The sequence below is a fragment of the Hylobates moloch genome, unplaced genomic scaffold (assembly GCF_009828535.3).
Source record: "Hylobates moloch isolate HMO894 unplaced genomic scaffold, HMol_V3 SCAFFOLD_19, whole genome shotgun sequence".
Classification (NCBI taxonomy): Eukaryota; Metazoa; Chordata; class Mammalia; order Primates; family Hylobatidae; genus Hylobates; species Hylobates moloch.
The window spans coordinates 37,521,778-37,543,164 of record NW_026652294.1 but is presented as its reverse complement, the minus strand read 5'-3'; the positions used below and the strand labels follow the sequence as shown (position 1 = coordinate 37,543,164).

Here is a 21,387-nt window from a genome sequence, read left to right as displayed (position 1 = left end):
GCTCCCAAAGCTTCAGATCCACCATATTGATTCCTTCTGCTAGGTAAAGTTCTTTGGCAGTGAAATGGATCTCAACCCTTTATTCTTAATTATCATGAGCTTGGAGATTGTCCTCAACACCCTTTGATGTCTGTTCTGTGAGGGAGGGCACAAAGCTCTTCACCAGAAAGGCACATCTGTTTTTGGGCAAAGTGTGGGGTGGAGAGCACACATGCCTAAGGGTTTGTCTTTGAAGAAATGTCCCTTTGTAGGATGAGGAACGGTACCAGATGTGTGTATCCGATGTGTGGGACCCAGGGCCTTGTATTCAGTGTGGTTATGGAATATAGCTCCACTGATTTCTCCCAGAGGAATCACTATGCTCAGACAAGGAAAGAACAAGGATAGAGACAGGGTTGAGGGGAGGAGTGGGAGAGAATGGAGGCATTAAGAGTATCATAAAGTTCAGATGGGGACCAAAGGTTCCATACAGCTCAAAGCTTCCTTAGAACCAGAAGGTTTCTTCTCCACCAGTTACTCCAGAGCTGCTTCTGCAGCACACAAATCCTCATCCACTCAACTCCTGGTGGTGAGTTACTTCTCATGTGACGACATCACCATGATGGTTCTCATCTATGAGCACCTCCTCTGCACCAAGACCTTTACATCCATTATCTCATTTAATCCTCACAACACCTCTGTGGCCAGATCCATTTTACTGATGGGAAAATCGAAGGTCAGAGAAGTCAGTAATTTAAGGAAAAACTGCTTGCAAATGACAAGGTTTTGCTCTTTCTTCCCAAACACACCGACTTTCAAGAGATACTGCCAGCAGTGCTAGGGATGGTACTTTCTATGGGGTTTCAGGCTTTTGGTTACTTTCTTTTGCTGTAGCACCTGGAGGCCCAGTAGGGTACAACAGTACCTTCTTGCAATGACAAATCTCTGAAAATCTTGTAACTGTCTAGCTACAGACACCTTCAAGAGTTGAGGTGTACCTCAACTCAAGGAAGAAATAGGACAAGAGAAAATGTCCCTCAGACATAAGCTGCTGATAGGGCTACCTATCCCTAGCTGCACCTGCTCATGCTCACCGCTGCTTCTTCCCACAGAGGAGATGGCTGAAGGGAAGAATGCCATCCTCATTGGGATGAGCCAGTGGAACTCCAATGACCTCGTGGAGCAGATCGAGACCATGGGGAAACTGGACGAGCATCAAGGTGAGATTCTGCTTCTCTCATGACCAGGAGGTGCACATAGGTGTGTTGCAGGGTGGGCTGTAGGGCTGGCGACTGGGGCTGGGGCTTGGGTCTTCTGTGAAGGGTCCGTCTGCCTTGGTTCCTCCTTCATAGCATCTCTGAATTTTGCCACCTACAGGAACTCTCATGGGGACTTCTGTGGGGTTTTCTGTGGCATAAAAACTCCAGGGTACTTCAACAGAGCTTCCTTTGTCCATAGAATGACTACCCCAGTGGCACGGGTGGTTAATGGTAGGTGCCTGGGTCCAAGCTCCTTGGACTGCCAGATGTTTGGTATTGGAATCTGCTGAATAAGGAGGGTGACAGCTGGAGGAGCCTTTGAGCAGGACAGGAGCTGAGGTCTAAGGGGAGAGAGAAGGACAGCAGTGAGAATCACGATTTCCTTTGATGGAGTTGTTGAAGAAGGAATATATGGCTGGGGATTAATCCAGGAGGCTTTCTATGGAGAAGAGTTTTGACTAGGAGTTTGATCAGCCTACAAAGCAGGCTGACTCTTTGTGGCATCCATCTATCCATCTGTTTGGCTACTATTCATCACTAACAGGCTCATTGAGCACCTACTGTGTATAAGTGCTTGGCAGGAGCAACCAAAGGTGATTCATCTGAGGCCTCTGTCTTGTGATGTGTGACACAGTATAAGTCAAGATATATGGACCAGGCTTAAGCTGAGGGCTGTTAGCGCAGAAGGGAGAGGCATGACTTTCAGGAGGCAGGAGAGGGGATCCAGGAAGGGCTCCTGACAGTGAAGCAGTGGGGCAAGGCTTTAAAATGCAAATGGACAACGTGGCTAAAGAGGTCATAAAATCTGAGCTCACATATGGGAAACTGAGCCTCAGAGATCTTCAGCTGAGGGCTGCATTTGATTAATGTTACAATGGAGTGAGAAGCAGAGCCAGGGCTAGAACCACAGCCGGGATGCAGGGTGCTAACCTCTGTACCTGTTACCCTCAGGTTGGTTTCTTCCATCCCTCCTTCCCCACCCCACATACCACTCCTCCTACTTTATTTCTTTTTCATCTGCTCTTCTCCTTCCTGTCTTGCTCCTGTCATTCGCAGTCGTGCTGTGGCCCAGAGTTGCCGAGTGGGCAAGGCCATGCTCTCAGGAGGCGTTCAGTGAGATGGTCCTGGCCCAGCCCACAAGAACGGCTGCCTTGGTGGCAGCTGTCTTGGTGGTGATCATCTTGCCATGTTTCTGTTCCTTTTCTCATCCCCATCCTTGCCTCCTTGGAGGTTCAGAGCTGTCCTCATGCCAAAGCACCCATCCTGAGAAATGGGCAGGCCTGGTGTGGTCATCCCATCTAACCAACAAAGAACCCAGGCTCAGAGGAGCCATGTCTTGCCCAAGGTCCCCCAAGCTGGTGGCAACATCAGGCTCAGATTCCTGGTCTTCTGATTCCCAGTCCAGGGCTTCACCTCCCTGACTGGACTAAGGCTTGGCACAGTTCTGGGCCCTAACAAAGTCAGGCTCAAGGAACCATGAGTCTGAAAGGAAAGGCACCTTGTGCCACTGTCCCATCCACGAGAAGGGGGGGCTCTGAGTCTGGCCCCCAAAGGCAATCCAGAGACAACTTACCAGTCTTCATAGCCATGTATCTGCCAGTGGGTCCTTTGCTGCTCTTTCCTTCATCGCGAGAACCCCAGAGGGGGCCTAGAAGGGGTCATGGATTCTAGGTCCTGCCCCACGATAATGCTTGTAGCCTTGAAAAGACAAATATGGATTTGTACCATCCATTTGGCCATCCCCTTCCTGTCCCCCACCCCCACTTGTCTGCTAAAGAATGTATGACTCAGACCCAGTGAGAGCTAATGGCAGTCGGTCAGGTGAGCAAGAGGCAGAGTGAGGTGGGAGGGCGCGGGAGGGCGGGGACTAGGAAGCACAGTGGGAGGTCCAGGACAGAGGCAGAAGCTGCAGTGCTGGAGTCAGAGAAGCCTGGGTTTGAACATCAGCCATGCCACTCCATGGCTGTGTGGTCAGGAAAAGTCACATCACCTCCCTGGGCTTCCGTTTCTTCATCTGCAGAGTGGAGGACTAGTAAAAAATCTGTGCTGATTAAATGAGATGATATTTGCAAAGTGCGTTCGATAGCAGTCATTCTTCTAATGATGGAAGGGGGAGAAGCATGACCAGTCTTGCGCAAGTGGCAGCCCTCGCAAATGCTTCCTGGTGAGCATGCACAATTGAATGAAGGGCAGTGCTTGCCTGAGTCCGAGGGCTGGTAGTGTTTCCTCCCAGTACAGAATGGGGAGCAGGAAGAAGAGAGGAGAGAGGGTAAGAGGAAGAGGAAACCAGCTGGATTTCCAGCTCCTTCCGAGTCCCATTCTCGTGTGGATTCATAATGTGAATTCCCACAACACGACAGAACACACACATTCATTTCAATAATCATTTATGGAGCCATCACAGGGGCTCGGCCCTGTGCTCAATGTAGGGGGAACAAAGACAAGCAGGATGGCCTTGTCACTCCTTAGAAGCTTGCAGCAGAGTGGAAGCGACAGATCAGAGCCAGGGGTTACTATGCAGTAAGGCAGGCTGGGACAAGGCTCTGAGAGGCTCTGGGAAGTATCTTGGGGAAAGGAAGATCCGTGAACTCTTCCTGGAAAGGAATGCAATCTAAATTGGTGGCATAGACAGAATGTATCCTCTTGTCTTCTCCAAGTTTCCTGCCCTTAGACACAGGGCTCATTCCAGGGTCCCCTCCCCGCCTCATGTTGGACGCTCTGGCCAGTCACACTGCCTCCATGGGTGCTCCAGCCACCTCGATGACAACTCCTTGCTCTGTCTCCAGCCAGGACCTTTCTTCTGGGCTCCACATTTGCATTTTTGGTAACCTCCTGCTAACCTCTACCCGGATGTCCTAAAGACTCCTTATGCTCCACCAATTCCAAATGGAGCCAACCTTCTTCCTTTTAAGCCTGAATTCTGTTTTGTATATTACCTTTTCTCTCCCTAACCATTTAAGTCATATATTTCATCAGCACTTTCAGACTGCTCTCATTCCTCCAGTTCTCAAGGGTGTTAATTCTGCTCTGTGTGTGTGTGTGTGTGTGTGTGTGTGTGTGTGTGTGTGTGTGTGCGCGCATGCACGCTAAATGTACCTCATGGGTTTTGTTTCTCATTTGTGATTGTGAACTCATCTTGGTCACACGTACCTCTCTTTTCTTTTTAGGGGAAGTCTTGTGTGCCCTAGGTTGGCAAAATGTCCTCATAAAGACCAGCCTTGTTTTATTTCCTGCTGGGCCTGAGTGTTTCACTAATCTTGAATATTTTATAGGCTAAATTTATAGTTTAGAGTTTCCATTCTACATGGGTGGTGTAAATTTAGACCCTACACCCAGAAGTGGCGCAGGCTTGGGGTTTTAATTACTCATGTGTGAATTTTCTCTCTCACTGTCTGTGAATGGTTTCTTTGCCGCTTCCGCAAAGAAAGTTCTTTTTTTAAGTTCCTGTAAGGATGGAATGGCCCTTCAAGTGTCCCTGCTATAAAGTGGGTGCCATATCAGCTCCTTGCCATCCACAGCCTGAGGTCAGGTTGGTGGAGTTCACAGTGCAGTTTTTAGGCTCTGGCCCTGGAACCTCTTTCTTTATTCGTCTGACTCATGGGATTCACGGATCTCCTCTATCTCAGCTTCTGCTTTCGTCTCTGGATTCCTTTTTTGTTTCTGGCACGGTGTATTATACATTTTTTATTTTAAGCTTGGCTATATATTTATCTTTTTTGGCAATATATTGCCCAGTATATATATATATTTTTTGTAATGGAAAGGGATCCTTCAGCACCAGCTGAACACCCAGAAGCGTGTTGTTATTACTATTATTTTACAATTATTCAAATATTATTATTTATTATACTATTATTATTTTTGCGATTGTTTGTCTTGTTATTTTTGTGTAACATTTCTTATTGTGGTAAAATATGCATAACATGAAATTTACCTTTTAATAATTTTTTTTTTTTTGAAATGGAGTCTCACTTTGTTGCCCAGGCTGGAGTGCAGTGGCGTGATCTCGGCTCACTGTAACCTCTGCCTCCTGGGTTCAAGTGATTCTCCTGCCTCCGCCTCCCAAGTAGCTGGGATTACAGGCATCTGCCACCACCCCCAGCTAATTTTTGTATTTTTAGTAGAGACATGGTTTTTCCATGTTGGCCAGGCTGGTCTTGAACTCGTGACCTCAAGTGATCCGCCCGCCTCGGCCTCCCAAAGTGCTGGGATTACAGGTGTAAGCCATTGTGCCCAGCCCATTTTAACAGTTCTTAAGTGTACAGGTTAGTGGCATCAAGTCTATTCACATTGCTCTGCAACCATCCCCACCAACCATCTCCAGAACGTGGTCATCCTCCGCAACTGAAACTCTGTGCCTGTCAAAGACCAACTCCCCATTCTCCTTTCCCCAGCCCTTGGTAAACACCATTCTACTTTCTGTCTCCATGAATTTGACTTCTCTGGGTATCCTACATATGTGGGATCATTCAGTATTTGTCCTTTTGTGTCTGGCCTATTTCACTTAGCATAATGCTTTTGAGGTTCGTTCATGTTGCAACATGAATCAGTACTTTATTCCATTTTGGGGGCTAAGTAACTTTCCCTTGTATGGATATACCACATTTTGTTTATCCATTCATCTGATGATGGACGTTTGGGTTGCTTCCACATTTTAGCTACCATGAATAATGCTGCTACAAACATTGTAAATATCCACCTGATTTCTTAAATGTATTCTCATTGGAAAAAACCAAACACAACAAATAAAACCAAAGTCTCCTTTAGTTATTCCTTCAATTACAGACCTCCTTGCAGAGTTGATCAACGTATCTCTCTAGAGGTTGATGGTGTTAGACATTAGTGCTGCAACTTACCTCTTCCCGCACATTTAACAGAAGATCTTGGAGAACTTTTCATATGGGTATATATAGATGCACTCCGTTCTCTTTACCTGTACTATAGTATTCTCTACCATAGTTGTACCATAATTTATTTAACCATTCTGCAGTGATAGACATTGGAATCTTTCATTATTATAAGAATGCTTTATGGGTTTAAAGTATAAGCATTGAAAATTGCAATAGATACTGTCAAATGGTTTTCCAAAAAACGGTGCAAATTCATATTTGCACACCAACCATGGATTAAGTTAGCCATTTCCCCACAATGTGTTACCAGATTTGATATTATCAAACTTGAACATTTTATGTAATGGCCGGGTGAAAATGTTTTCTTGTTTTGCTTTGTCTTTACCCGGTTTCTAGTGAGATTGAACATCTTTTCATAAATGTGTTGACTGATCCTATTTTCTTTTCTCTGAATTTCTTGAACATAATTTTTGCCCATATGCTATTGGATTGTTTATCCTTTTTATTGGATTTTAGAAGATCTTCATATATATTCTGGAAGTAAATTATTAGTCTGCTATATATTTGAAATATTGCTACTTTGGTGACATTTCTTGTTGGTTCTAATAGTTTGTCAGTTGATTCTCTTAGGTTTTTTCTAGTTAGAGCATCACATCATTTACAAATCTTTTCTTTCTTTCTTTTTTTTTTGGAGACAGAGTCTTGCTCTGTTGCCCAGGCTGGAGTGCAGTGGTGTGATCTTGGCTCACTGCAACCTCTGCCTCCTGGGTTCAAGCGATTCTCCTGCCTCAGCCTCCTGAGTAGCTGGGATTACAGGCACCCGCCACCATGCCTGGCTACTTTTTGTATTTTTAGTAGAGATGGGGTTTCACCATGTTGGCCAGGCTGGTCTTGAACTCCTGACCTCGAGTGATCTGCCCGCCTTGGCCTCCCAAACTGCTAGGATTACATGTGTGAGCCACTGCACCCAGTCTTGTTTACAAATCTTAGCAGTTATATTTTTGCCAGCATTTACTCTCCTTTCTTATTTTTCCTTTTAAACTGCATTGCATGGGATCTCCAGGTCAATGTAGAGTGACAGAAGTGGTAGCAGGCTTTCTGGTTGGATCCTGACTGTAGTGCTGTGATGGAAACGTTCCAGTTTTACCAATAAGCATGACCCTCACCCTAGGATTCCAGAAATGCCCTTCATCAAGTTGAAAACAATTAACTTCTGAAAGTTATGACTTCTTTCTCATTCTCCTCATTGTTCATTTGTATTTTTCCCCTTCCCTCCATCTCTCTCTCTCTCTCTCATTCTTAGTAAGTTTTGCCAAAGGCTTACCTATTTCGATGGTCTTTTCAAAGAAATAGCTCTTATTTTTATTAATCAGTTCTATTGTCTACCATTTTCTCTATTTAATTTTTGTAAATTAACATTACTTTTATTTCATTAATTATTTCCTTCTACTTCCTTGGGATTTATGTGATTTGTGCTTTTCTAATTATAGAGATAAGAGCTTTTTAATCTTATTTTTTAAATGACACATGCACAGTTCCCTTCCAAGGGAGGGTCCTAGCAAGGTTACCTTTTTTTTTCGCTTTTTTACCCATTACCTTTTTTTGGTAAAATTTATAAAAGTAAGCTTTTTGGGGGGATAATCTTTTCCTTAAAAGGGGACCCCAAAATTGTATAACCTCAGTCCCCAGAAAACCTGCACCCAGCCATGTTGGACACATTCCACAGGGTTTGGATAAGTAGCCCCCTCACTGTCCATCATGTCTACATAGTTCAGAACCTCCATGTTTCTCCTCTTTACCCAAAGAGCTGTTGACAGCCATGTACAAGAATCCTGTCAAATAGATTTTTTTTCTTGTTAATTAGCAATTTGATTCCACTGTGATCGGACAATGTGACCCTAAAGTGATATCTTTTTGAAATTCTTTCTTGTCTAAACCATGGTCTCGTGTGTGCGTATGAATGTTCCTTATGAGTTAAAAAATATATACATTATCTATACTGTATATGTTGGGTTACAGATTCTCTATAAAATTAAAGATATTATCAATACAGTTTTCTCCTTCCCCTTTTCCTGTTTTTTATTGACACCATCAAATTTCTTATATACCTCCTTTTTCTGTAGTTCTAGAAATGTACAGTTTTAACACACATTTGAAAACTGGTATTTTTGGCCAGGTGCAGTGGCTCATGCCTGTAATCCCAATACTTTGGGAGGCCGAGGTGGGAGGATTGCTTGAGCCCAGGAGTTTGGGACCAGCCTGGGTAAGATAGTGACTCCCACCTCTACAAAAAATTAAACAACGAGCTGAGTGTGATGGCACACGCCTGTGTTCCCAGCTATTCTGGAGGCTGAGGTGAGAGGGTTGCTTGAACCCAGGAGGTTAAGGCTGCAGTGAGCCATACTTGCTCCACTGCACCCCAGCCTGGGTGATAGAATGAGCCTCTGTCTCAAAAAAAAAATTAAAAATAAAAACTGGCATTTTCTACCAGGGTTTGGATTAAGTCAGTAGCTCTATCTATCCTATCCCTGAACAGGGAAGGACATTTGTACCTTTTTTCTTCTTTGTCTTCCTAACTCCCCAGCTCCTATGGCCCCTGTCCATTTGGTTTCATGTTGCCAATTCTCATTTCAACTTAATGATTAGTTTTGCTGTTTTACTTTTGGGGAGGGTTTTGTTTTCTCATCATGGCGGCTTTGGCAGTGACAACTCCTCTGCCGCCTCCTCCTCCTTCTCATTCTTTTTGGGTTAAGTATTTTGAGCTATGATTTATATTCAGTAAAATTTGCCCTTTATAGCATATAGCTCTCACTGCTACTTCCTCAATTCCCTGACTTCCTCTTGGATTTACTTTCTCTTTTCACTAGAATGTTTCTGCTAGTAATTCTTTCAGGTAGGAACTGTGGATAGCAATTTTCTAGGTCCTTGCATTGCTAAACATGTCTTTATTTTGCTTGCTCATTTGAATGCAAGCTTATCTGCCTCCACCATCACGTTCCCAACTATCTCTGCAGCTATTCCTCCATAGCCTTCTTGAATTTAGTGATGTTGGTGAGAAGTCTGAGATAAATTAGATTCTCATTCCTTTGTGAGTAATATGGTTTTTACTCTTCCTGAAGATTTACGTTTAAAAATTTTTTTTTCTTTCTTTCTTTTTTAATAGAGACAAGGTTTCAACATGTTGCCCAGGCTGGTCTTGAACTCCTGGCCTCAAGTGATCAGCCCACCTTGGCCTCCCAAAGTGCTGGGATTACAGGCATTTGCCACCATGCCCAGCCTTTAGGCTTTTAAATCTTTAGTCCTTGTATTCTGAAATTTCAAGCGACGTTTCTGAGTAGGTTTTTGTTGTGGAGGTGTTTGTTGGTCATGCCACACCTGGCTGTGCCCTTTCACTACTGTGAAGCCTTCTTTTCATTGTTTCTTCAAGTATTTCTTTTTTTTTTTTTTTTGAGACAGTCTCTCTCTGTCGCCCAGGCTGGAGTGCAGTGGCGTGATCTTGGCTCACTACAAGCTCCGCCTCCCAGGTTCACGCCATTCTTCTGCCTCAGCCTCCCAAGTAGCTGGGACTACAGGTGCCCGCCACCATGCCTGGCTAATTTTTTTGTATTTTTAGTAGAGACGGGGTTTCACCCTGTTAGCCAGGATGGTCTCAATCTCCTGACCTCATGATCCGCCTGCCTCAGCCTCCCAAAGTGCTGGGATTATAGGTGTGAGCCACAGCGCCCGGCCAAGTACTTCTTTCTCTTCCAGAGACTTTTCTAACCACATGTCACCTTGTTCTTCTTATTCTTATTTGTTGGTCCTTGGTGGGTTCTGAGAATATGCCTTGGCTCTAACCAACAGCTCACCCATTTTCTCTTCATCAGTCTCCATTCTGCAGGTCAGCTCTTCTGTATTTTGTTTTGTTTTGTTTTTAGAGATTGGGTCTCATTCTCTTGTCTCAGCCTTCTGAGTAGTTGGGACCACAGGCCTGCACTACCACACCTGCCTAATTTTTTGTAGAGACAGGGTCTCGCTGTGTTATCTTGGTTGGTCTTGGACTCCTGGACTCAAGCAATCCTCTCGCCTCAGCCTCTCAAAGTGCTAGGATTACAGGCATATGTCACTGTGCCAGCCCTCGGGTTTGTTTGTTTGTTTTTTAAAATCATCTTTTCATTTTCATGTGCTCTGATTGATTCTTTTGATTAGCAATCTGATCTTAATTCATGGAAGCAAGAGCTCATGCTACATTTTTTAAAGTCTCCTTCTGCTTGTTTTAGAACATTTCAGAGTTTTCTGGTAGGTTAGATATGGGTGGGAAAAACTACACACTTAAGATTGGATTATTCAGCCAAAGATCATAGGTGAGATTACAACACAGAGCAGGAGACATCTTGATTCGAATGATCTAAGGAGGCACACAGCTGCCATTAACACTATTCAAGTGAAGCAGGTCTTGCCAAATTCTTTTTTAAAAATTGAGATATAATTCCCATACCATAAAACCCACCTTTTTGTAAAATGTACAATTCAGTGGTTTTAGTATATTCATGAAGGGATGCAACCATCACCATTATCTAGCTCAATAATATTTTTTCTTTTCTTTTTTTTTTTTTTTTTTTGAGATGGAGTCTCACTCTGTTGCCAAGGCTGGAGTGCAATGGTGCGACCTCAGCTCACTGCAACCTCTGCCACCCAGGTTCAAGCAATTCTCCGACCTCAGCCTCCCAAGTAGCTGGGATTACAGGTGCCCACCACCAGGTCTGGCTAATTTTTGTATTTTTTTTAGTAGAGACGGGGTTTCACTATGTTGGCCAGGCTGGTCTCGAACTCCTTACCTCATGTGATCCGCCCACCTCTGTCTCCCAAAGTGCTGGGATTACAGGTGTGAGCCACCGTGCCTGGCCCAAGAACATTTTCATTTCTGAAAAAATAAACCCCATACCCATTAGCAGTCACTCCCCATTCCCCTTCCCCCATCCCCTGGTATTTCATATAAATGGAATCAAACAATATGTAGCCTTTTGTGTGTGACTACTTTCCCTTAGCATAATGTTTTTGAGATTCATCCATGTTATAGCATAAGTCAGTGCTTCATTTTGTTTTATCGCTGAATATTACTCCATTGTATGGATATGCCATGTCTCATTTATCCCAGTTGATGGACATGTGAGTTGTTTCTACTTTTTGGCTATTATGAATAATGCTGCTATAAGTATTCATATGCAAGTTTTTGTGTGGATATGTTTTCGATTATCTTGCTGATATACATAGGAGTGGAATTGCTGTATCATATGGTAATTCTGTTTAACTTTTTGAAGAACTGCCAAATTCATTTCCAAAGTAGCTGCCCCACTTTACATTTCCACCAGTAATGTAAAAAGGTTCCAATTTCTCTGCATCCTTGCCAACACTTGTTACTGGCTGCCTTTTTGGATATAGCCATCCTAGCAGGTGTGAAGTGATGTCTCATTGTGGTTTTGATCTTCATTTCTCTAATGACTAATGATGTTGAGCATCTTTTCATGTGCTTATTCATTGTTTGTTTATCTCCTTTGGGGAAATGTCTACTTAAATCCTTTGCCCATTTAAAATTTGGGTTATTTGTCTTTTTATTGTTGAGTTGTAAGAGTTCTTTAATGAATTCTGGACACCAGACCCTTGTCAGATATGCTTTCTCCCATTTTGTGGGTTGTCTTTATACTTTATTTTTTTGATAATGTCTTTTGGAGTACAAAATCTTAAAATTTTGATGAAGTTTGGTTTATCTATTTTTTCTTTTATTGTCTGTACTTTTGGTGCCATATCTAAGAAACCATTGCCCAATCCAAGGTCATGAAGATTTACCCCCATGTTTTCTTTGTAAAGTTTTATAGTTTTAACTCTTATATTTAGGTCTTTGATTCACTTTGAATTAATTTTTGTGTATGGTGTGAGGTAGGAGTTCTTTTGAGTGTGATTAACTAGTTTTCCCAGCACGATTTATTGAAAAGACTATCTCTCATCCATTGAATTGTTTAGGCAGGTTTGTCAAAGATCAATTGATCATAGACATATGGGTTTATTTCTGGACTCTGAGTTCTATTCCACTCAGGTGTATATGTTAATATGCCACACAGTCTTGATTACTGTACACCTGCAGTACGTTTGAAATCAGGAAGTGGGGGTCCACTAGCTTTGTTCTTCTTTTGCAAGATTGTTTAGCTATTCTGTGTTTCTTGCACTTCCATATGAATTTTAGGTTGGTTTCTGCAAAAATGCCAATGGGGATTTTGATAGGGATTGTGTTGACTCTGTAGATCAATTTGAGGAGTATTATCATCTTAACAATATTAGTTCTGATCCATGAACGTGAGATGTCTTTACATTTATGTAAGTCTTCTTTAATTTCTTTCAATGATGTTTTAAAGTTTTCAGTGTGCAAGTCTTGCACTTGTTTTGTTAAATTTATTCCTAAGTATTTTAGTCTTTTTGATGCTAATGTAACTGGAATTGTTTTCTTAATTTCATTTTCAGACTGTTTATTGCAAGTGTGTTGAAATATAATTGAGTTTTGCATATTGATCCTCTGTCTTGCAACCTTGCTGAACTCATTTATTAGTTTTATTTTTGGGGGGATTCTTTAGTACTTTCTATGCGTAGGATTACATCGTCTTTGAATAGGTAGTTTTACTTTTCCCTTTCCAATCTGGATAGCTTTTATTTCCTTTTCTTATCTAATTTCCCTAACTAGAGTCTCCAACATAACATTGAATAGAAGTGATGAGAGCAGACATCTTGTTTTATTCCTGATCTTACGGGGAAGGTTTTCAGTCTTTTACCATTAAATATGATGTTAACTATGAATCTAGTTGATGAAGTTCCTATTTCTAGTTTGTTGAATATATTTTTTACCATAAAAGGGTGTTGGATTTTGCAGGATTTTTTTTTTTTTTTTTGCAGACATGTATTGAGATGCTCATGTGGTTTTTGTCTTTTATTCTATCAATATGGTATGTTACATCGATTGATTTTCACATGCTGAATAACTTTGCATTCCTGGGATAAATTCCACTCAGTCCTTGACAAATCTTGTTATCTCACTGTTCTTTTATGCTTGGGGTTTATATATCTCTTCCAGGATAACGTATACTAACAATCTATGAGCTGTCATTTAAGGAATGATTTACAATCTAGGTTCTTCTTGTTCTTAAAACAAACTTTTGTGTCAGCAAGGCCACGTTGTTGTTGACAGGAAGGAAGCAGTCACTGCCTGGGTATCCCTGATCAATTTCTCTTCTCTGCCTCTAGCTTTCCAGAGAGCTATTTTTTCCTACGATTCACCCCCTGACTCTGGTTTATGACCTTGTATCTTGATACATGCTTCTCAAAGAGTGGTCCCTGGACTAACAGCATTAACATCTCTTGGGAACTGGTTAGAAATGTGACTTTGGGGATCACATTTCTAGACCCTAGACCTGCTAAATCAGCCAAACTCTGGGAGCAGGGCTCAGAATCCACATTTTAACTGGTCCTGTGATTTTGATGCACTAAAATATGAGAGCCACTAATGATGATGACACTAAGTTGGTTTAAGGACTCCACAGGTCCAGTTCCCTCTTCCCTTCAGTCACTGAGTTGGATGTCTTCCTTCCACATTGTTGGCTTTTATCTAATATTTACTAATATTTGTGCATATGCCAGTTTGTGTTTGCAGTTTCCTGTCAGTCTATCTCTGAGTGATAGGAATATGTCTGTTTACTGAAACCTACTGTCATCGAATTATTGGGGAAGGTAGAAAATGTTGCTGGTGTGAGTTGAGCCAGTTGCTTCTGCTTTATTCCTCTTGGGTATTTTCAGCTTTCTATGGTGTCCTGTCCTTCAAACACTCATCCTTTCTCACACTTGGGGACAGATGCTTTGCTTGGCATAAGCAGGGGTTGGGGGAGGACCAAGACACCTGGCTCCTCTACTATGGAAGCCCAGACAATCAATCACAAGAGCTTTCTTTGCTTCTGTATTTTTCACCCATGAGCCTGCTGTTCCTTCTGTGCTGCCTCCATCACTGGCCACAGACCTTTCTTTTTTGAGATGGAGTCTCGCTCTGTTGCCCAGGCTGGAGTGCAGTGGTGTGATCTCAGTTCCTTGCAACCTCTGCCTCCTGGGTTCAGGTGATTCTCCTGCCTCCCACGGCTAATTTTTTCATATTTTAAGTAGAGATGGGATTTCACTATGTTGGCCAGGTTGGTCTCAAACTCCTGACCTTATGATCCACCCACCTCGGCCTCCCTAAGTGCTGGGACTACAGGCATGAGCCACTGCGCCTGGCCAAGCCACAGACCTTTCTTTGCAGGCTTGAGGTTATGGTTTTCTTTCTCCCGGGCTAGCCTTATGGGCATTTGTCCTTTGCAGTCACACAAGGCTCCGCACACTTGATTTTCTACTGTACTGTCGCCATCTTGAAATTTTTAATTAGTTTGAACAAAGGGACCCACATTTTCATTTTACACTGGGCCCTGAAAATTATGTAACCAGTCCTGCCTCCCTCCTTAGATCTCTCTACCTTCTAACTTTTGGGGATGCCACACAGTTTCTGGTCTGCTAAGGACACTTCTTATTTTACAGTGCTACTAAAGATTAATTCACATAAAAATGCTTGATGTCATTTTCTAACTTCTAACTTTTGGGGATGCCACACAGTTTCTGGTCTGCTAAGGACACTTCTTATTTTACAGTGCTACTAAAGATTAATTCACATGAAAATGCTTGATGTCATTTTCTAGGGATCTGGAGGAGGAGAAAAAGACTAGATCGTGTAGTCAGTTTACCATCTTTATCCAATCCTACCACGATGCTTCTAAAATAGAAATCCAGTCCTATCATTCTGCCACGAAATTGGCAAGTAGGTCTTTGTTGACTGCAGTATGAAGTATAGATCCCCCAGCCTGGCACCAAAGGCCATCCACAATGTGGTTCCAGCCTTCCTTCTAGCAATCATAAATTTCCAGAGTTAGTAAGTTTCCTATCACTACAGGAATCAAACAGCCCTGGAAGAGCTACCATGAGGGACATAAAGGGGCTGTCAAATTGTTGCTAAACCCAGTAATCCCAAGGTTATCTCTGATTCTGATATTCATGGCTTCCTGGCCATCCCTCCCCTCCTCTTCCACCCCCACTGTATCCTAGTCAAATGGCCAGGGAACTGCTTGCAGAGAGATCCCTGGGCTCACGCAGAGCTCATCAGCTTCCTGCCTTTGCCCCGGCTCTTCCCCTGGCTTCATCTCTAGCTCCCACAATCCCATGCACTGCCTCTGGGAAGCCTCCTTGATACTCCAGCCTCTCCCAGACCACTGTCCTCATGCCCAGCACAGCTGAGTTGGTCTCTTGTCTGTAGCACGGACCACTCTGCTGACAGCTGTGCTTTTCTGGGTGTGTTCTTTCCTCCTTGTCTGAGCCCAAAGCGATGAGGGGCTCACTGTGCACTCATGCATTCCTTCCCTCACTTATGCATGCAATGCACAGGAATGGACACTTATTCTGTGTCAGACCCTGTGCTGGTCACCGCAGGGGACACACAGATGACTCAGAAGTGGACTCAGAATTGACCGGCTCCCAGACGGGGGTGGGGCAGTGACAGTCCAGTGAGCTAATTGCTCTAACAAGATGGGGAACAAGGCACAGAGGGCTCAAAGAGGAGTTAGTGCTGGAGCTGCCACATGAGGAGCTAAGGAGGCTTTGCTGGGGTTGGGACAGACCAATGAGGGCAGAGGGAGCTGCAGGGACAAAGGTATGGAGGGAGGTGAGGGAAGCAGGGACATTTGGGGAGTTTGTCCTGAGGTTGGACAATCTATGAGGTTGTCATTCCTTAAATGACAGCTCATAGGTTGTTAGTATAGATTGTCCTGGAAGAGATATAAAAACCCCAAGCATAAAAGAATAGTGAGATGACAAGATTTGTCAAGGACTAAGTGGAATTTAGCCCAGGAAGGCAAAGTTATTCAGTATGTGAAAATCAATCAATGTAACATACCATAGGATGAAATAAAAGACATGGGAAAGACGCAGAATAAAAGGTACGGGAAGCAGGGAGATTTGGGGAGTTTGTCCTGACTGAGGTTGGGGTGTGAAGTGTTGGGCTGGGGGTGAGGTGTGGAGTTAGGGGGTGGTAAAAAGGGATGGGAGGTCTTGGAGAAGAGGCAGGGGTGGAAAAGCTGGAGATGAAGGCCTTGAATGCCAGGCTGAGGAGTTAGGGGCCTTCTCGGGAGTGCCTCTGTGGATCCACTGAATGGTTTAAGCAGGGGAGTGAAGAGCCACTTTTTAGAAAGATTATTCTAGAAGCCAATGTGGAGGAGAACAGGAGAGGCTGGGGAATGAGTGTAGGGGCTTATGCTGGGCCAGGTGAAGGGTAATGAGCGTGAGTCTCAACCTGCAGCTCAGGGGAGGCTCCATGCTGGGAGTGGCCTGAGCAGGGAGGAGCATGCAGGGGAGGCTCCATGTTGGGAGTGGCCTGAGCAGGGAGGGAGCATGTAGGTCTTCCCTCCTCAGCCAGGCTTCATGAGCAAAGTCACCAGTCTGGCCTGGAGCCTGGCCAGGGCTCCCAATGCCCAGTAAGGGGAGAGCCCAGGGCAAATTCCGGCTTCAGCGGCTCCCGTCTCTGCTCCAGAGGGGCTGTCCCTGACACTTTCTGGTTTATCAGGAGGAGAATTCCCAATTCTTTGTTCTCCAAGGCCCCGTCTGTCTGAATCACTCTCCCTGCAGCCACCAACTCTCCAGCTGGACGCAGGAAGGCTCTCCTGTTTCAGAAGTTTGCCGAAAGTGTTTCTGTTCTTGGCCACACACTTTGCTTCTCTTGCTCTTGGGGAACTCACAATTTGTTGGAAGGGGCTTGGAAGAAGAGTTATAAAATCACTCAGGAAATCATTAGTGGGACTTGGAAGTATCTTCTCAGAAAAGATATGTGGCTCAGCCTTCCAGGGCTGTGTGAGTTCAGGACAGGCAAGATTCGTGGGGCCCAGAGCCTGGGGTGTGTGACAAAACTCTGCCTTCCCAGTTCCTAGCCCTCTCCGTGTAGCCCATCCTGTCTGCAGGAGTTTCTGGCAGCTCCTCTGCTTGAAACAAGCTCCAGCAGAGGCAAAGCTGTCAGGCCCATGAGCCCTGCAAAGCTCTAGGCTAAGTGGGGTCTCATTTAGGCGGCAGCTGAGCCAGCTGCACAGTTGGTTAATCACCCTCGTCCTGGGAGCCTGCTAAATCAGGAAGCCAGGTTCAAGCTGGCTCCTCCCTCGCTGGCAGTTTCCAGGGAAGATGGAGCTGGCTTGGACTGGGCAGGCAAGCCCGGCTTCCTGCTGTCCGGGCCCCAAACTTACCTTGTCAAACAGCAGGCTTATTCCTGACCCCGTCGGTGGCCTCACCAGCCCTGGGAACCCTGGGATGCCTGGCTCAGGCTGCACTGCAGGAGAGACGAAGCCCGAGGCAAACACCAGCCAGTCCCCAAGCCTCTGGACGCATCCTCTCTGCACCCCTTGCAAATGTCCCCTTCTCTGCTCCTGTCCTCCCCACCCCTCAGCCCTTGACTGTGGCAGCCTTCCCCTGTCCCATGCCTGCCTTCTCCAGGAAGCACTACCCAGGCTGCCTGAGCCGTCCTGGGAAGCCCCTGCTCCAGGAAGCCCCCACCAATAGGAGGCGGGGTGAAATTGTGGGAAGAGCCCTTGCCAGTATTGGGGTGTCCAAGGGACCAGATCTCAATGCTGGGGAAGTGACTATCTCACTGAGGCTCAGCAGCCTTATTACACAGGCATGGAAGCGAACGATTTCATGTGCGGGAAAGCACTAGGAAAGCCAGAAAGCACCTGCGTGCCCAGGTGCAGCCTCCAAGGCTTACGCAGCTGAGGCCGTACTCACGGCTGGCTTCGAGGAGTCCCAGAGCTTGGCCCCGACCTCCTTTCTGACACTTCCCCTCTTCTAACCCACTTGAAGCCTGTGCACTGGCGTTTTGAGGACACTCACCTCCTGGCCTCTTCCCACCTGGGTCCCTGAGCTTCTTCCGGCCTCTCAACTCTGCATTCCCAGCAACCCCAGCATTCCCAGCAACCCCAGCTCTCATCCTTGCCCACCTCCCCAACTTGCCCACCTCCCCACCTCGCCCACCTCCCCACCTCTGGACATCCTGCCCAGGCTAAGTCATATTTACACCCTGGTAATGAAAGTATTGGATGGTCTGGAGAACTCATAAACTGTCTCCTTGAGTACCAACTACGGGCTTGGCATGAGAATGTGGAGGTAATGACTCAGACCTGGCCCCTCCCTGTGCTGGAGTCCTCCCCTCCTCCAGGGCCTGACACATAGTAGATGCCCGAGAAATGCCAGAAGCATCTGTGTTATAGTCAGGGCTCAGGGCCAGTGCTCCAGACGGCCGCAGGTATTGGGTTTGCTGTTCTGAAGTCCGAATGGTGTTATCTTCAAGTCTGTGTTTTTGTTTTTGTTTTTTTTTAAATGGAGTCTCACTCTGTTGCCCAGGCTGGAGTGCAGTGGCACTATCTCGGCTCACTCCTACCCCTGCCTCCTGGGTTCAAGTGATTCTCCTGCCTCAGCCTCCCTAGTAGCTGGGATTACAGGTGTGCACCACCACACCCAGCTGATTTTTGTATTTTTAGTAGAGACGGGGTTTCACCGTGTTGGCCAGGCTGGTCTCAAACTCCTGACCTCAGGTGGTCCACCCACCTTGGCCTCCCAAAGTGCTAGGTTTACAGGCGTGAACCACCACGCCTGGCCAAGTTTGTGTTTTGTAAGTGAAGTCTGATGGGACGGTGCATATGTGCGGGGGTACTTGGTGGGCGGCTCTCACATGGTCCTGCCTCCTGCCGCCTTGAAGCCTCCTGGGATCTTGGCCTCCTGCTCTCCTGCCCTCTGGCTTCTCAGCTCCACACCCACCCAGCTTTCTTCTCCCTCCCCCTGCCCATGGACAGCCTCTGGCCTCCCTTCAAGCCAGAGCCTGGGTGCAGGCAGGGCTGAGGTTAGGTGCTCATACTCCACCATGTCTTGGAGCGAGGCAGCTTATCCCCACCCTGGGCTGGCAGTGCCATAGAGCATTCCAAGGGTGATTCAGAGGGAAAAACCTCTCGCTCAACTAGTGCATTTCAGCATGGAGGTTGCAATACTCTTGTCTACCCTGGATGGGGCCAGCAGTCCTGTGGGAGGGGCGCATGCTTGGCTCAACTTTCCAACTGTCACTCACAGCATGGTTTGTTGGCCCAGTGGCTGGCAGGAGGGGGATCCTGGGTGCTGGTGGGGCCTGTGTGTGTGTGTGCCAAGCTAAGGAGCAGGGACCCTGGGGCCTGGGAGGGCCTGAACTCATCCCTCAAGTCTCCCTGGGCATGAGGAAATACAGTAGCAAATAGAAAACACCGGCCGGGCACGGTGGCTCACACCTGTAATCCCAGCCCTTTGGGAGGCCGAGGTGGGCAGATCACCAGGTCAAGAGACTGAGACCATCTTGGCCAACATGGTAAAACCCCGTCTCTAGTAAAAATACAAAAATTAGCCGGGCGTGGTGGCAGGTGCCTGTAGTCCCAGCTACTCGGGAGGCTGAGGCAGGAGAATCGCTTGAACCCGGGAGGTGGAGCTTGCAGTGAGCCGAGATCGCACCATTGCACTCCAGCCTGGTGACAGAATGAGACTCCATCAAAAAAAAAAAAAAAAAAAAAAAAGAGAGGGAAGAAAAGAAAAGGAAGGAAGGAAGGGAGAGAAAGAAAGAAAACACCATAACAGGTTTTAGAGCATCCTCAGGGAAAAGGAAAAATGTTATATTTTAGTACCTTTAGCAACACTTTTTTTTTCTGTTTGAACAAGGGGCCCGGCATTTCCTTTTTGCCTGAGGCCTTCCTCATTATGCAGCTGGTTTTAGGTGGAGTATGATAGAAAAAGCAGGAGGTTTGGATTTGGAGGAGTCTGCAAGCTCCTTCACCTCTTCAGACCTTGGTTTTCTTATCTGTAAATGGCCTTCCTTCCCAGGACCATGCTCTCTCACACCCCCGCTTTGCCTTGAACTTGGCATTCCATAAACATGATCTTGCTGGCTGCTTGGAATGCCATGCCCTTTCCTCTACTGTCAAAACTGAAATCTCTGCTCTGGCATGAGCTTCCTTGGAGTCCTCAGTCAGAATGAATCTTTCCCTCCCCCTCTCTCTCTGCCGGTCTCTCCTCTCATTGCAGTTAGCCATGTGCTTCTCTGCACAGAGGTGTTCTTGCTCCTCACTCACTCTGTATCCCCCACAGCCCCTAGCATGGGGCTTGGCCCATAGAAGGTGTTTTTTGAATGCATGTCTTATGTCGTAATTTCTCTGCTAGGCCCAGGTTCTGCTGGGTGGTCAAAGTTGACTTTCTTTAGGGGCACCAGAGTTTCATGGGCCTTAGCTGGTGCCCAGGCATGGTGCTGGTCTTCGCTCCCTGACCTGTGTATTGGACACTGGGTCATTCCTTGTTTCTGTCCACATCTGTGCTGCTGTTACACCTGGGAAACAGTCTGCATCCATCCTGTTGTGCTGTGTGGGGACTGCTCTATGACCGTGTCCAGGTCTCTGTTCTCTATTTGGGCCCCTCTTGGGCCTAGGCTTTGTCACAGCCCCTGGGTCTGGGGAGTGCTGTGAGCTGGCATCTAGCATTAACCGTTGATTCTCTCTATCTGGCTCTACCTGGGATTATGCTGAAGACAAAAGGGCCAAGGTCTTGAATCAATTGTTAGAAGTAAACAAGTAAATAAAACAAGACTCAGAGCCATCCTCACTTATTGAACACCTGTTTTGTGCCTGACTGTGTTCTGAAGGCTTTACATATATATTTTTTTTATTCATCTTTTTTTTTGGAGATGGAGTCTCTTTCTATCATCCAGGCTGGAGTGCAGTGGCATGATCTCGGCTTACTGCAACCTCCACCTCCTGGGTTCAAGCGATTCTCCTGCCTCAGCCTCCCGAGTAGCTTCGGGATTATAGATATGCGCCACCACGCCTGGCTAGTTTTTGTATTTTAGTAGAGACAGGGTTCCACCATGTTGGCCAGGCTGGTCTCAAACCCCTGACCTCAGGTGATCCGCCCACCTCCATCTCCCAAAGTGCTGGAATTACAGGCCTGAGCCACCATGCCCAGCCAGCTTTACATATATTAATCATTTACTATCCACAGCAACCCTCCGAGGCAAGTACCAGTACTATCCCCATTTTATAGATTGGAAGACTGAGGCATATACAGGTTGTGTAACTTGCCCAAGGGTGCATGGTTCGTAAGTGAAGAAGCTGGCATTTGAATCCAGGTATCCAATCATAATGCAGTGTCACTCAAGGGCTTTCAGG

The 21,387-nt window shown here is 45.8% G+C and overlaps 1 protein-coding gene across 3 annotated transcripts in view; it reads left to right on the top strand.

Moving 5' to 3' along the window:
- Positions 1-21,387, top strand: part of PITPNM3 (PITPNM family member 3) — a 105,309-nt gene that overhangs the window by 30,605 nt on the left and 53,317 nt on the right. For all 3 annotated transcript variants that reach the window (XM_032138087.2, XM_058431477.1, XM_058431476.1), the window contains exon 3: positions 1,092-1,199. In XM_032138087.2, the coding sequence (XP_031993978.1) occupies positions 1,092-1,199 (108 nt within the window). The remainder of the gene's footprint in view (positions 1-1,091; positions 1,200-21,387) is intronic.